Below are 14111 nucleotides of genomic sequence, written 5' to 3'. Positions count from 1 at the left end.
GTGTTTCCTGCCCAGGAGATGAATAAACTAGACTGATATGCAAGTTATTTTCATGCTTTTTGCAGGTTCCCCTATTAATTTCTTTCTCTAATCCTAAAGCCCAGCTGGATTAATATTTATGTCAAGTCACCACACACACACACACACACACTCATCCTCCCCAGCAGACTCTGTAACCTTGAGGCTTTTGGGAGCAGTGATTATGCTGCTTACTGCAGCCACGCTCCTTGGAACAAAGCAGAGAGAGACTCTGGGCTTCACTTTCCCATCCCAGCAGGATGCAAGCAGTGATGGGTATCATGCAGAGAGGATTGGCTCTCCCATGTTATCTTCTCAGGTACATATGGAAGAATGACTGATGAGAGGTAGGAATTGCTGCTGTCAGCATTGCAGAGCCCAGCAAAGCTGTAATCTCTCATTCCAGCACCTCATCTCTCCTCAAGATCTGTCTGCTACACCGGCATTCCCTCAAGCTCTCTGCTCTCCACATTCAGTCCCCTGCTCCTCCTCCCCCTTGAACCATCACTATCTGAACTATCCAATGAACCCTGAACTATCCAATGCCTCTTGTTCTTAAAATACATATTGAAACTAGGTAGATAATTGCATATTCACTTGTCATTATTCTGAAGAAGCACCTGCTGCAGCACAGTTGCAAAGGGGCAAGCAGGTAACACTAAAGATTAACACTTTATAAATCCTACAGACGCACTAATGACATCGCCTCTCAGTTCCTGAAACAGCCCTGCTTAACCATCAGCACAGTCCTTCTTGCCCCAGTTTTATCCCATGGTCTGGCTATCCAAGCAAAAAAGCACTTCACTATCAACTATTCAAAGCCAACTATCAACATTTCAGCTTTCTGTCATCAGCCTGAATTCAACAAAAAAATTGGGGAAAATTTAGTAATTGTGAAGGCTGAAGCATAACAACTGGAACGTGCCATCTTTGTTGGAGACAAAGCAGGTTAGATCAATATTTGTTAGAGGGGAAGTGAGACACTGCCATTGTGCCTGCCTACTACAATGGGAGCTGAGAATCTGTCTTCTGGGCTTAGTTAGTCCTTGCCCTTTCTTGGACACCAGCAGTATAGGGTCTTACTAGACAACAGGTTTAAGGAGTGATTTTTTTTTAATGGTATGTAATTAAACTGTGGAACTCACTGCTACAGGGTGCTCTGGAGGCCCAAAGTTTGATTAGCCTCAGAATATTTCGATAAATTCACATAAGGAAAATCTTGCAAGTGTTACTGAATGCTAAGATGCAGATACAAGCCCTGGCAGTGGGTATCCCTAATCTGCTTTTGTCAGAAAAGCTAGGAGGGTATGGCCAGGATCTGGGTTGCTGTGTGCCTCTTTTATTCTTTCTCTTCTTCCTCAAAGCACCTGAAACTGTCAGAGACACACCACCAGGTGAGAGGAGCCCTCAGCCTGACCCTTCATGGCTACTCCTGTGTTTTTAGGCCATTTTACTATGCAGTTCGGTGTTCTGAACTGCCTCCAAATGAACGTGTGCAGGGAATTTGGTGCAGAGATCCTAACTGCGGTCCTGGATACAGTATAATCACATTAGTCTGGCAACATGCCCTTGCTGATTAGCCCCCCTCCACCCTCCTTTAAGCACAGCTAATTAACCCAAGCGCAGCACTGTACCAAAGCTATATTAATTCTTGTCCAATTGGCTATTAATTCTTAGCCAATGCTACCTTGGGGATGACACAGCGCAGATACATTAAGATGACTAGTGTCAGCTGCTCTGTTAGCATGGAGTTGGACAAAGGCTGCCATTATTCCCACTCCTACTCTGCCACAAACTTGTCAGATGGGAGATTTCATGTTCGTTACCACTTTGGACAGGCTTTGAAGTGCCATTCCCAAGAGGATTCGTCACCAATGGCTGTAGGTTCTCAGGTGGCATTCCCAGATTCTTAGAGGCCAAAGGGGTTATGTAGAAGTCCCCTCCTGAGCTGACATCTCAGTTCTGGATGTCAGGAAAGCTGCAAAGTTCTCTTACTCTTCTGGTAATGTGTGTGAAGGAGAGGGTAGGGAGTGTGCAGCACTCCAGAAATTAAAGGTGTCTGGAAAATTTAATCAAATGCAAAATTTAATCAAATTTCCTAATTGGAAAAAGTTTGGAGAGCCTTGCTTTATTCTGGTATGACTGGACTAGTTGTGTATTACCTCAGTCTATTAAGAGATGGCCTGAGAACTATTATGTCCCATGTTACTGTCAATCAAAGCATTTGGGATTGATAACAAGGCTTATAAATGATGTGCTTTATTGATTGTATCTAGATGCAAGGGCTTCTCATGTGTACTGGCCTCGGTGTCTCAGCAGTGCGTCTAGGTATTTTTTTCTGTATCAGGACTGGGTTTTCTGGCTGGTTTGCAGTCCAGAGTCAGCAAGTGAAAGCAGCAAGGTTAGATGCAGCTCAAGTTAACAGGAGAGGTCCAACTTCCCCCGACACATTAAAGAATGGCTGGAATAGCAAAGGGTCCCACATCCTCACCTTCTCTGCATACCCACCCACATGTGATAGTAAGTCCAAGAAAGCTGCCAGAAAATTGCAGCCTGATGTAAGCTGGCCCTCCTTTGAGTGGGGATTTGGACCAGATGACCCCCAGAGGTCCCTTCCAACTTATATAATTCTTTGACTTTGTGATTCAAAGTCTCTAACTGCTTTCAGGCAGTGAGCAGTCAAGATTTGATGAGAATGGCTGGCTCAGGATTGTGCATCCAGCGCTGCAAGGCAGCTCTCCTTTTACAGATAACACATCCATCTTGATTTTAGAAGAATGTTTGTAAGAAATAGGTAATGGGGTGGTATAAATAATGATTTGTTCAGTTCAGCTGAACCAACAAATCAGAAATTTGTGTCACTTGTTTTAAGGTTATTTAATCTTCATGAAAGAATCCTGGGTTGGTTATAAAATGGAAATGTTTTCTGAATGAAAACCTAATGGTTTCTTTCAAAAACATCTTGCAGTGCAAATTGCCTTCCCTTTATGGCCATAACTAAACTTGGGTTGAGTAGTTTTTGTTCTTGCAGAAGAGTATTTCATTGGTGAACTTACTATTCCTTGAAACTGTTTACCCATGTGTTACTAAGAGAAGCCCCATTTTGAAGCTGTAAAACATGTCTTCTAGATACCTATGAGGTGGTGATCAGTCAGCACTTAAAGCAGACAGTTCAGTGCCCAGGTGTGTGAATGTGTCCATCTTACAGGTGGCAGTGCCTATATGGAGCGTATGACTGCGATGAAGTGGAGGGGTACATGCAGTACCCTCTCCGTGCTCACACGAACAAGGGAGGGAAGGAGTCAGCAACATTGCAGTGTCTTTGTAGCATATCTTCACAGAAGGAGAAACGAAGCTGCCCATGTAGATTGCCTTCTGTCAGCAGGTTTACGTTAGGGATTCGTCTTGGTTTGCTGTATCAGAGATACTGTGAATATAGCTAGGATTTTGACATCTTATTTCTGAGAGTGGAAGCCAGACTAATAGTTCTGTTCTTTGAGCAATGCCGATGACAGCCTGGTCTGAGCAGTATGTTTGAGCACGCATGAGCACTGAGCGTGTTGTCATGGAAAGGAAAGTGCTCTTGCCTCAGCACTTCTTCGTATCCCAGTGTGGGATTTCAAACTTCATTATCAGTTTTGAAATTCATGTTGGCACTTGAACTGTAAATAAATAAATAAATACATCATAAAGCAAAGCGCTAGGCCTCCCTGCTGAGCCGCCTCTCCTGGCAAAAGGCTGCTCCCAGCAATGCTAATTTCAAATTGCACAGACTCACTGTTCCCTTTTCCCCATCTCCAGCTTTTGTCTGGTGGCAGATTTTACCTCATCAGATTTTACCTTGTTCAGCTCTTCTGATGAAAGTAATGTTGATCTCTTTTTCCCCATCACACCTCCAGATATGTGGATCCAGTGACATGACCTGACATCTCCAAAATATCCTGTGATATGGGTTTCACAGTGCTTAATGAATTATAGAAGATTCATCAACCAGGTCAAAACGTTCCCTGTGCTGGACTACTGATTTATACTAGGATGTGACCTCTCAAACCCAGCAAGGCATTCCATTCAGGTGCCTTTCCCAGGCAGTAGCTAGTCATGGAAAACAAGCTGTTTCTGTAGCCATGATTTACAGGTTTGTACATAATACATTCGTCATTGCACCACCTTCCTGTGATGCACAGGTTTAGACCTTCAGGCTGAGCACTTGTAAGAGCAGACAAACGGGGCATTGCCCACAACATTTAATGCAAAGAGATTTGTCCCAAAGTTCTTGGATCTTCTCTCCTAGGACCCCTGAAGTTAGCAGACATTTCCATTGCTTGCAGCAAAGCCAGGCCGAGTCTCTGGGTATGTGACTGCAAACTCAGCACTATGTGCTAACAGCACCATCCCCCATGGTGGGGTTCCCTGGCTTGCGCTGTGGCCACTGCAGCAATGCAGCTGATCGGAGGAAGTAAACAACTGCTTCATCAGGCTCATAATTGACCCTACTTGTGTTGACATCTCACAGCCCAGAAATGGGATTGTCTGAAGCATAATCCTTGCCTGAATAGGTACTGATTAACAGCAAGGGGAGGCAGCTATGGCAGCTGATCATTACAGGCATCCTCAATGTAATGAATGTTGTATAGAAAGTGGAAAAAAGCTCCAAAAATGTTCTGCTAGTGTCTGTGATCTTTGTAACACAGCAAGACATGAAGAGCCTCATTCTAGGTAAGATAATTTCTGAAGGTATCACTGCAGTAAGGGTGAAAGTGTTCCATGTTTTTCAGCATGTAACATGCAACACTTAAAAGTCTTCTTCCTGTAGCAAATTGAGCTAGTGCCATGGTACAAAAATTAACCCAGTCTTTGGAAGAACTCAGAACCAGGACATTACTTAAAGCTTTTTGCAGAATGGAGGTAGCTATCAAATAGCTTCCAAAGCTGAAGAGTAGATGGACATGGGTTTATATTTAGTTCATTAATCAGAAAGCAAAAGTAGCACTGATAATGTTTGGTGCTGTGCTAGATGTGGTCTGAGTTGTTCTGGTTGAATTAGTATTGAAATAACCACCTGTTCCTGTACAACCTGCTACAATTTCCCTGTACCACACTCTGATCCTGCCCTGCCACCATTCCTCTCATACAGGCACCCCAGCTGTATTTCCACTTACTAGTTCACTTAGAGTTTCCTTTAGTTCTCTCTGTGAAGGAATCCAGCTCCTGCTTCAGCCTCATCTGTTAGCCCATCATCTTGCTGCCTGGGGGCTGGAGGGTACGGAAAGGACAGCATATGCCTGAATACAGCTCCCCTCCAATCACTTTCCTATTGCTATGGAGAAGAGAGCCCTGTGCACATTTAATTTTATGAATGTCTATATTCTGGTTGGAAAACAGCAGGACAGTGCTCATGAGCATGAGTATGTACGTAGAGCCAACTGCGTTCATAAGTGTTGGCAGACGCAGGATAAATTGTGATAGCCTGCACCAGTTACAATTCTCAGCAAAATTCCAGGAAGAGGGAAGAGCAAAATTATATAAGCAAGGACTGACAGTAAATATGCTACAAGCATGGAGCTCTGTAAAGGGAAACCAACAAAGATCGCACCAGCAGTGTCAGCATGATTTTGTGGTGTTACAAAAGTTCACTTGTCTTTCCTTAAACCACTCAATCCTGGAGTCATTTGACTCCATGAGAATGTGTGTCTTGATCATTTTGAGTAAGATGTAGATCTGGTCGTAGAACAAATCCTGAGGATGGGAATATGAATGGCTTAAAAGACAAAAAAAAAGGAACTCGGCATTTATTTGGTTTTGATTATTACTAACTGCTGGAGAGCTGCACTGTTTTACTCCTAATCATAGGTCAGAGAAAATAAAACAAAGATGCAACTGTGTCCCATGAAGACACTCCATCTGGTGAATTTCATGACTTGATCTTTACTCCTATGAAGCACTAATCCACTTGAGAGAACCACAACGTTGTACATCGTGGCTGCTTATGTGTATCTTAATCCAATCTCACAGTATGTATACTACCAGCATTCAAAATACTGTCAGAGCATCATAATTTTTCACTTAATTGAAAATGCATTACTCTGCTTGATTCTCCTTTTTCTTACACAAGTGCATCTCTGTTAACTTCCATGGAGTCCAGATGTGGAGACTGTGACTGAGATTAGGCTCTGTCCCACAGTCATTTCAGCCTATTTCTGGAAGGATGCAAGCAGTACAGCTCTGTATAGGAAGAGTGTATTTATCTTTGGATAGAGGGAGACAAGCATCCTGAGTGCCTTCATTACAGTAGGTTATGTGTGCGTGCCCATGTTGGTAAGCATATTGTGAAAGTGTGTAAGTGTGTTTGAATTAACTGAGATGCAGAAATGGAAATCAACATTTCTCTGAAGCTCTGAAGAGTGATGTGTGTGGACCAAAGGAGGACTCAAAGAGGTGTCAATGCCAGGAGTGGGATGGGAGCAGCTCTTCTCAGATGCAGGATCTTTTTTATATTCAGAAGTAGGGCGAGGAAATAGTCCAGCCTTTTCAGCCAGTGATTTATTACTGCCAGAGGATTCATGACAGAGATTGAGGGCATGGAAGGAGTTAAAAATACTTAGTTTCCTTTGGACTGTGAGTGATCTGAGCTTTGGTAGAACGGGAGGGGAGTGGTGAGACAACTGGGGAGATTGGCCAGTTATAGAAGGAAAAATACTCAGCTAAATGGTTTCCTTTTGATATATTAATACCGCCTTCAAGGGCTTATTTGAGGAAAAACAGACTTAAGAAAATGAGTTAGGATTTAAATGGACTCGATTGTCTTCAGAGAGATTTAAATAATTCCTAAATGAGTCTTTTTAGTTGAACTCACAGAGGCCACTAATCTCTGCATATTCCTCTGAGCACAGGTCAGACTGAGGACATGGAGACAAGTAGGAAGACTGAACAGACAAGTGCAAGGGAGAAAGGAGGCAAAAGGGGGCTGTCAGGTTAGGCCTGGCCACATCTGAAAGGAACACAAAGGGATGCCATCTCAAGGGGGCATGAAGTGGCTTTAGAGAGTGCCAGATCTGCACAGTATCAGGGTCTCAGTTAAAAAAGGAAGACCTGTAAATTCAGGATTATCAGGCAAAGTCTTTAGTCCCCATGCACTCTGCTGTTGATGTTCACCATGCTATTACCCTTACCCCTTTGCTTTGTCCCATCACTGAGTGTTGCTGGTGACCTCAGGAATGATCTTGCTTAGAGCTGAGAAGATACATGTACATCCCACTACACTTTGAAACTCATGCAGTTTTTTAGTGGTGTTTTGTTTACTGGCTATTGGTGCTTGACACTGCAAGAGTGGTGGCCTTCAGCCTGGCTGAGCAGCTCCAGGGAAAGGGGGAAAGCCCCACATGAATTTATCAAACATAGAGAGAAGGGGCTGATGTTTTCATTTCTGAGCACATCTGCAGGACTCCACCTGTGTGCAAGGGAGAGTTAAGAGCCCACAAAACTTTCCAGCTGGCATGGGTGAGAGGAGGTAGCACTAGCAAAGATGGAAGAGCCAAGATGTGTACCTCTTCTTAACTATGACAGAGAATTATGGTTTCTTCTGTTACAGTTTTCTTTTATAACCATGTTTTTACTTTGTAATCAGAAGCAGAACCTTTTTTTCTGGTGAAGTAAGTTTGTCCTGTTTTTACTCTAGCCTTATCTAGGGACAGTGATTGTAGGAGAATCTGACAAGCCCTACGGACTTTGCAGAGCAGTAATTTATTGCTTTTTGTTACAAAGCAATAAATCCATGTACAGTAGTGAATAAGCAGAGTCTGAGTTGCCCCATCCAACCTGTGCTTGTGAATCTGAGAAGCTGGGGGTATTTTTCCCAAGAAGCAAAGGTCAGTTGAAGATTGATCGCAAGTGCTTATGGTGGAGAGAAGAGGGGTAGCGGGCAGGTGGCTGGCAGCAGGGGATGAGAGGCATCTTGTGACACTGGTCAATGTTCCAACTCAAGACATTGGGCTAAAACTGAGAGTATAAGGTGATATTTTTGGCAAATAATTTATTCAACAAAAATACAGCATTAAAACAAGCAGAACTGTTTGTGGATTTAGGATAAATTTAATAAACCTGAATCCGCAAAAGCTAGTGCCTAATGATTTCCCTTTCCACAATGAATGTCCTGCACGTCCTTTGTCCAATTTGCCAGGTCCCATGGATGTCTTAAGTGCTGCAGTGCATCTCCAGTGGTAGTACACATCTATGTTTAGGCATCTGAGCCAAGCTCTTAAACTTTCTGCATTTAAGAGCATAACTTGCAAAATCATTGATGGGCTCAGACCAGTGAGTTGTCCACATGTGAGATGTTGGTTTCTGCTCCCTTTATCTTCCTCATTCACAAGCTGCAGACTCTGTGCAGCACCCAACATAGCGCTGCATGACACAGTGCCCTGCCAGTCCCTACAGAACTTCAGCAATCCAAATAATAAAGTGCAGCGTTCATTGCAAACTCTCTGCCTGGCTCCCTGTGGGGAGGTGGTGACTCGCTTGACTTTGATCATGCTGTAGTGATCATGAATATTTACAGTCAGTTCCTCTGATGCTAGCTACAGACAAAAAGCTCTGGAAATGCCAGGAAACCCCGAGTGTCCCCTCTGCCACCTTGGCTTCTTAGAGTAATTCCTTCTCCTCTCTGGTGCAGATCAAGTTGTTAGCATGCAAGGCAGTGCCAGCACAGACTGTACTGAGAGCAGAGTGACACTGGTGTGTGCAGGGGAGGTCTCTAATGAGCAGAAGTTCAGTAATTAGGCACTTCAGCACAAGCTGCAGTAAAAGGGACATTCAGGGACAGATTTATCAGGGAGAAGAGGGGAAAGAGGGATAGCAAAGGGGGAGCATAGTCCTTTTGTCAGCATTATTTAGTATGGTACATGCTCAGGGTCATATTCTGTACTGCATACCAGTGGGAGGGAGCATGACCATTGCAATTCACACACCTGGCCCCTGCAGCACCTTCAAGGCAAGTGGACCCATTTACAGTCCTGTGCCCTTGAGGAAGTGTCATTTGCTCATAGAAAGCACCATTCATCCCCAAATACTGCTCTGGCATCAGTCAGTGTGCCCTTGTATTCCCCTCTAAATGACACAATGGAAATGCAAATCATTAGGTAAAAATATGGACGGGTTAGATAGTGTGAATGCGTGGGGCAATAGGGACCCAGCAAAAGGTGAAGAAAATTGACCTGTGCAGCCCTAGGTGGGAAAGCAAAGGTGCCATCATAGCTGGGCAGACGAGTACACAGAGGAGAAGAAAAGCAGGCCACAGGTACTGCAGCTTCAACCAAATAACTGTCAGATTTCTGTCTCTGTGTGTCTTTCAATTTGTCTGTGACTGTGAACATCCAAGGCAGGACTGTGTTCTGCTGTTTTGTACGGCCCCTGGTACAGTGGGTTCCTGTGCTTGGCTGAGGCCTTGAGGTGCTGCACGTCACTTACTGGCCTGGAGCCAAGCTGCCAGGTCATACACCCTGTGGGCCATGGAAAAAACTTCTGTTGAGGGCACATTGTACTTCTTGCTCTCATTCTGCACAGAGTTTGGACAGTCTGCTCAGCATTATTTGCTGAGAGGAGATTCCCAGCTGAGCACTTCTTACTCGTCTCTGCTCCCAGCTTTTGCTGTGTGTGTAGGGGAGAACAGGCACCTGGGCTCCTCAGCACCCAGGGATTGAGGAGTTGTCTCCATAGTGGAACTTGCTGAGGATAAGTTTAAAGGTTAAAACATGGGGCAGCCATTTGGGGAATATAACAAAAGTGTCTGCAAATTCCCCATGTGTTCAGACAGTTGCTCTCTCCTGCATCAGATTTATCTGCCTGGGCCTGGCTTGGCATGGAGGAAGCAGGTATGGGTATGGTCTAGCATATGCTTTTTGTTGCATGTCCTGGTAACTCCTTCTCTTCCTGTCTCCCCTCCACAGTACAAACAAGTGGAGCAGTATATGTCCTTCCACAAGCTCCCTGCAGACATGCGGCAGCGCATCCATGATTACTACGAGCACCGCTACCAGGGGAAGATGTTTGATGAGGAGAGCATCCTGGGAGAGCTGAGTGAGCCCCTCCGAGAGGTAAGGAGGGGGCGGTGAATGGGAAATGCATATTCCTGTCATCTTTGGCAGCTGTGGAGTTCCCAGTGTGCAGTCTCCTGTCTCAGTGCTTTGCAGAGGACACCATTAGTTGATGGGAGTGGTAGGAGGCCAGCTTTCCCATTAGCACTGGTTCTGTGTGTGCTCTAATGTTATGCCCAGCAGAGACAGCACATCCATGTGTCTGAGCAGCCATAAAGGCACCATTTTGCTTGGAGCTGTACCTGTTCCTGTGTTGCGCCTAACTTTCTGGGAGAGCAAGGCCAAGAAGAACACAGTCCACAGCTCGGCTATGTCTCTGTCGGAGACAGTTTCATTCAGAGGGAGTGGCTGTGCCCTGGTCACAGCAGAAGTCACTGCTGTGGAGAGAGAAACCCAGGCCTTTGGCGTTTGCAGGACTCCTGCCTGAGTCTGTTAACTGCTGCAACACAAGTGATGTCTGACATAAAGGCAATGGGAGCTGCAATATGCAGGCCCTGCCACCCACTCATCATGTGAATAGGTAATCTTGGCACCTTCTGAGGCCATGGCAATGTCTGGCAATGTCCTCCCCATTCCCAAAGAACCCCTGCAGGAGAGCACTCTGGAAAGTGCCTTGCTGTTACCTCACACTTCTGCAAGACCCTTTCCCTCCCCATGCTCACACGCACCACTGCCTGATACAGCATCTCAGTAAGCTCCCACCTCGTGCTCCCTAATATTAAGCTGTATCTCATGTATTTATATGAACCTCTGTGCAGTGTGCTGGCCTCATCTGTACCCCATCCATCAGCTGTATCAGCATATAGAGTCAAAGGAAAGGAGGAGCCTCCTAGCAGGGCCCACACTTGAAAGGAGTCTCTACAGAAAATCCCCTCCCCTAGCTGAAGCCTAGCAATGCAGGTTCTCCCTAGTATATGCCTCTAATATGTTACCCACAAGCACCAGAAGTGGTCTTCCTCCTGTCTTTTCCCCCCAGTCACATACCTCCATAGCAGAGAGAAGAGCTGAGGATCTACCAGCCATATATTAAAACTAGTTCTGTCAAAGTCTAAAAGGGCAACCCTGAAAAGAACCCCAGTGAGGAGGAGACAGATGCTTCCCCAGCCCTCTTTCTTCCTGCTCCAGTCATCCAGATCCTCCTTCCCTGCTTGACTGGGGAGCATTGTGCTGAGGTGATTTACTCAATATCACTTTCTGCCACTTTCTGAGTCTGAGCTGACATGGCACAGAGCAGCACCTGTGCAGTGGAAAGTGCTGTCATACCCTCCAAGTGACACCAAGCCACAGGAGGAGGCACAGTCCCTGTCTGCTATATGACAGCTGAACAGCTGAATTGGGTTTTCTTCATCTGAGGTTGATGATCCAGCCCATGCCTCAGTGACTGGTGGGCACCTCTCCCTCCTCTCTCTTGACACTGTCCCTAACTGCCCAGGATAATTCTTTCTCTGAGTGCCTTGACACATTTGTGCTGTTTAATACCTCATTGACAAGGAAGGGCAACAGAGAATGTAGGGCTGCCAAGGTGAGTTATAGCGTTTTCCCAGAGAGGAGCCCTGGGCTTTTTCATACAGCATTTCACCAGTGCTATGCACCTCTCTCACAGTACGAAGTTTCCTGCAGAAAGAGGTATATTGTGTGTATTTGGGAGGTTGGGGGGTATTGTCCCTGCTCAAAGAGAAAGCATATGAGTGAAAGTAGTGAAGCATGGTGTCAAGCTGTCAGCTTCAGCTCGCACTGCTACATGCTCTGAGCATCCACAGCCCATTCCAGCCTGCACTGGGGGAGCCAGACTAAGGGAACAGCATTTTTTTTCCCACTTTGTAATGTACAGGTCAAGTGGGGGATCTTCATATGTTATTAGATGTTGACTAAATATATGTGTGTGTCTTTTCTGCTCCGTGTCCCATCTTTTCTGCCCCCTCCCTCTCTCTCTTTCTCTCTCTCTCTCTTTTGCATCACATTGTGGTCAGGAAATCATAAACTTCAACTGCCGGAAGCTGGTTGCCTCCATGCCCCTCTTTGCCAATGCAGATCCCAACTTTGTGACATCTATGTTGACCAAGTTGCGGTTCGAGGTGTTTCAGCCAGGGGATTACATCATCCGGGAGGGCACCATTGGCAAGAAGATGTACTTCATCCAGCACGGGGTGGTGAGCGTCCTCACCAAAGGCAACAAGGAGACCAAGCTGGCAGATGGCTCCTACTTTGGAGGTGCGTGTTAGTGAGTCACCCTCACATAGCGATACCCACTGGGTAACCACAGGGATGGTAGCATGTGGAACTGATACCCCAGGCATCTCCTCCTCCACCCTCTATCTCTGTTCATCTCACCTGTCTTGCAGCTTCCCATATAGTAAATTGTGCAATGGGAGGTGACTGGGACTCATGGGCAGTGCAGGAGTCTAGATAATAAATAATAACAAAATGGAGAAGGGAAACTTAGTTCTTGTAGGTTCATTTCTTTTTGCCCCAAGCAAACTGACAGATCCCTGAAGCTGAGAACCTAAAGGAAAAAATTGAGCATTCTCAATTCTCCAAGCACATTTATAGTGTTGCCTAGTCCTACTGTCTGGCATCCATCATATGAGGTACCTGTATAAACATGGAGAAAAAAACATAGTCCATCATCTCACCAGCCTGTGGCTCAGTGAAATGTCATGAAGGTCAGCAGGCAGGCGTAATGTATCAGCAGCAGAGCTCTGGAACAATGAAACTAGCATGAGGTCAGAAAAGACTGTAAGAGAAGATTTAGGATATTGCTCTTATGAGTAACACAGACACGCCTTGTACCAGAGCCCCATAGAAACCTCACTGACAGCCCAAGACAGACAGTTCTCTGGTAGATGCATGTTTCAGTATGAGCACTGAATGCACCACAATTAATGGCCTACTGAGAGAGGGCAGAATGAAACCTGCCTTTCCTTCCCTTCTATAAGGCCTTTTCTCTATTAAAAAATCCCTATCATGCATTTCCTACGCTCTTCTTAGACCTAGTTCCTGTGAAACAACCTGTCTGCACCTACCTGGAGTACAAGGATTTTGCACATCCCTAGCAAGCTGGGTCAGTTTGCTGGAATTTGGACTTAAAGCATTGGAGTCAGGATACCCTGACTCTGACAGATTTGATTAAAATTGCCCATGACATTCAATGTGGTTTAGATACCATACACACAACTCCTCACACACATTCAAAGCCAACACAGTCTCATAAGCATCATTTCCTTAGGAAAGCAACCTAATAATGCACTTACAACCTTGTGGTGCTGCTATACCAGTGCTTTGGGGTAGACCCAGAATGAATCCTGAGAGTGGTGCTGGTTGGATTGACACCCAACATACAGCAGAGAGAAGTGTGCTGTCAGTCTTTAGGTCACACTGTCTGTCTTTCAGTGCCTGTCTTAGCTGCCCATACTCTGTGTGTAATCGGTGGAAAAGCAGGACTCAGGAGCTCTCCGCTGAGTGTTCAAGGAGCATCTGTGCCTAAGTCAGACATTTATGGTAGAGTCAAGGGCTTTCTGTTCTGTAACCAGCTAAGCATCCTCCTAGAAGTAGCTGACTGCAGTGTAAATATACCAAGAGTTAGTAGGTGCCACCAACTTGGCTTTCCCTGACAATCTGTAAGCTTATGGCACATCTACAAAAAACTTTGAAAACTTTGGAAGACAAATGTTCTGGGTGTGGGGATCAAAATTACTACCGGGTACCAAGGCTGCAGGTCAGCACAGAGCCTTTACTACAAATCTAAAGAGAGAATTAGCTGCAGTGAGAGCATAGCTTGACCTTCTGCTCCCAGTGCCCATGAGGAGCTAGAGAAAGACAGCTTCTCCACTCTGAATGCACAAATGATATCTTTGATAATCCACCATAACAAAATTTGACTGGCTAATTAGATCAGCAGAATCCCTGAGGTGCAATTGTGTGTAGCAGCTGCCCCAACTGAGCCCCCTGGTATTTTTAAATGTTACTGCATATGCAGAGTATTACCACTGTTTATGTTTTCTGTGG

General features: G+C 45.3%; 1 protein-coding gene across 1 annotated transcript in view; it reads left to right on the top strand.

Moving 5' to 3' along the window:
* Window positions 1-14111, top strand: part of HCN4 (hyperpolarization activated cyclic nucleotide gated potassium channel 4) — a 104593-nt gene that overhangs the window by 75106 nt on the left and 15376 nt on the right. The window contains exons 5-6 of the mRNA XM_075504171.1: window positions 9960-10106; window positions 12077-12317. Coding sequence (XP_075360286.1) covers window positions 9960-10106; window positions 12077-12317 — 388 coding nt within the window. The remainder of the gene's footprint in view (window positions 1-9959; window positions 10107-12076; window positions 12318-14111) is intronic.

Source organism: Mycteria americana, chromosome 6 (assembly GCF_035582795.1).
Source record: "Mycteria americana isolate JAX WOST 10 ecotype Jacksonville Zoo and Gardens chromosome 6, USCA_MyAme_1.0, whole genome shotgun sequence".
Lineage (NCBI taxonomy): Eukaryota > Metazoa > Chordata > Aves > Ciconiiformes > Ciconiidae > Mycteria > Mycteria americana.
The sequence above is the reverse complement of the archived record's forward strand: the minus strand, read 5'-3'. Positions and strand labels throughout refer to the sequence as shown.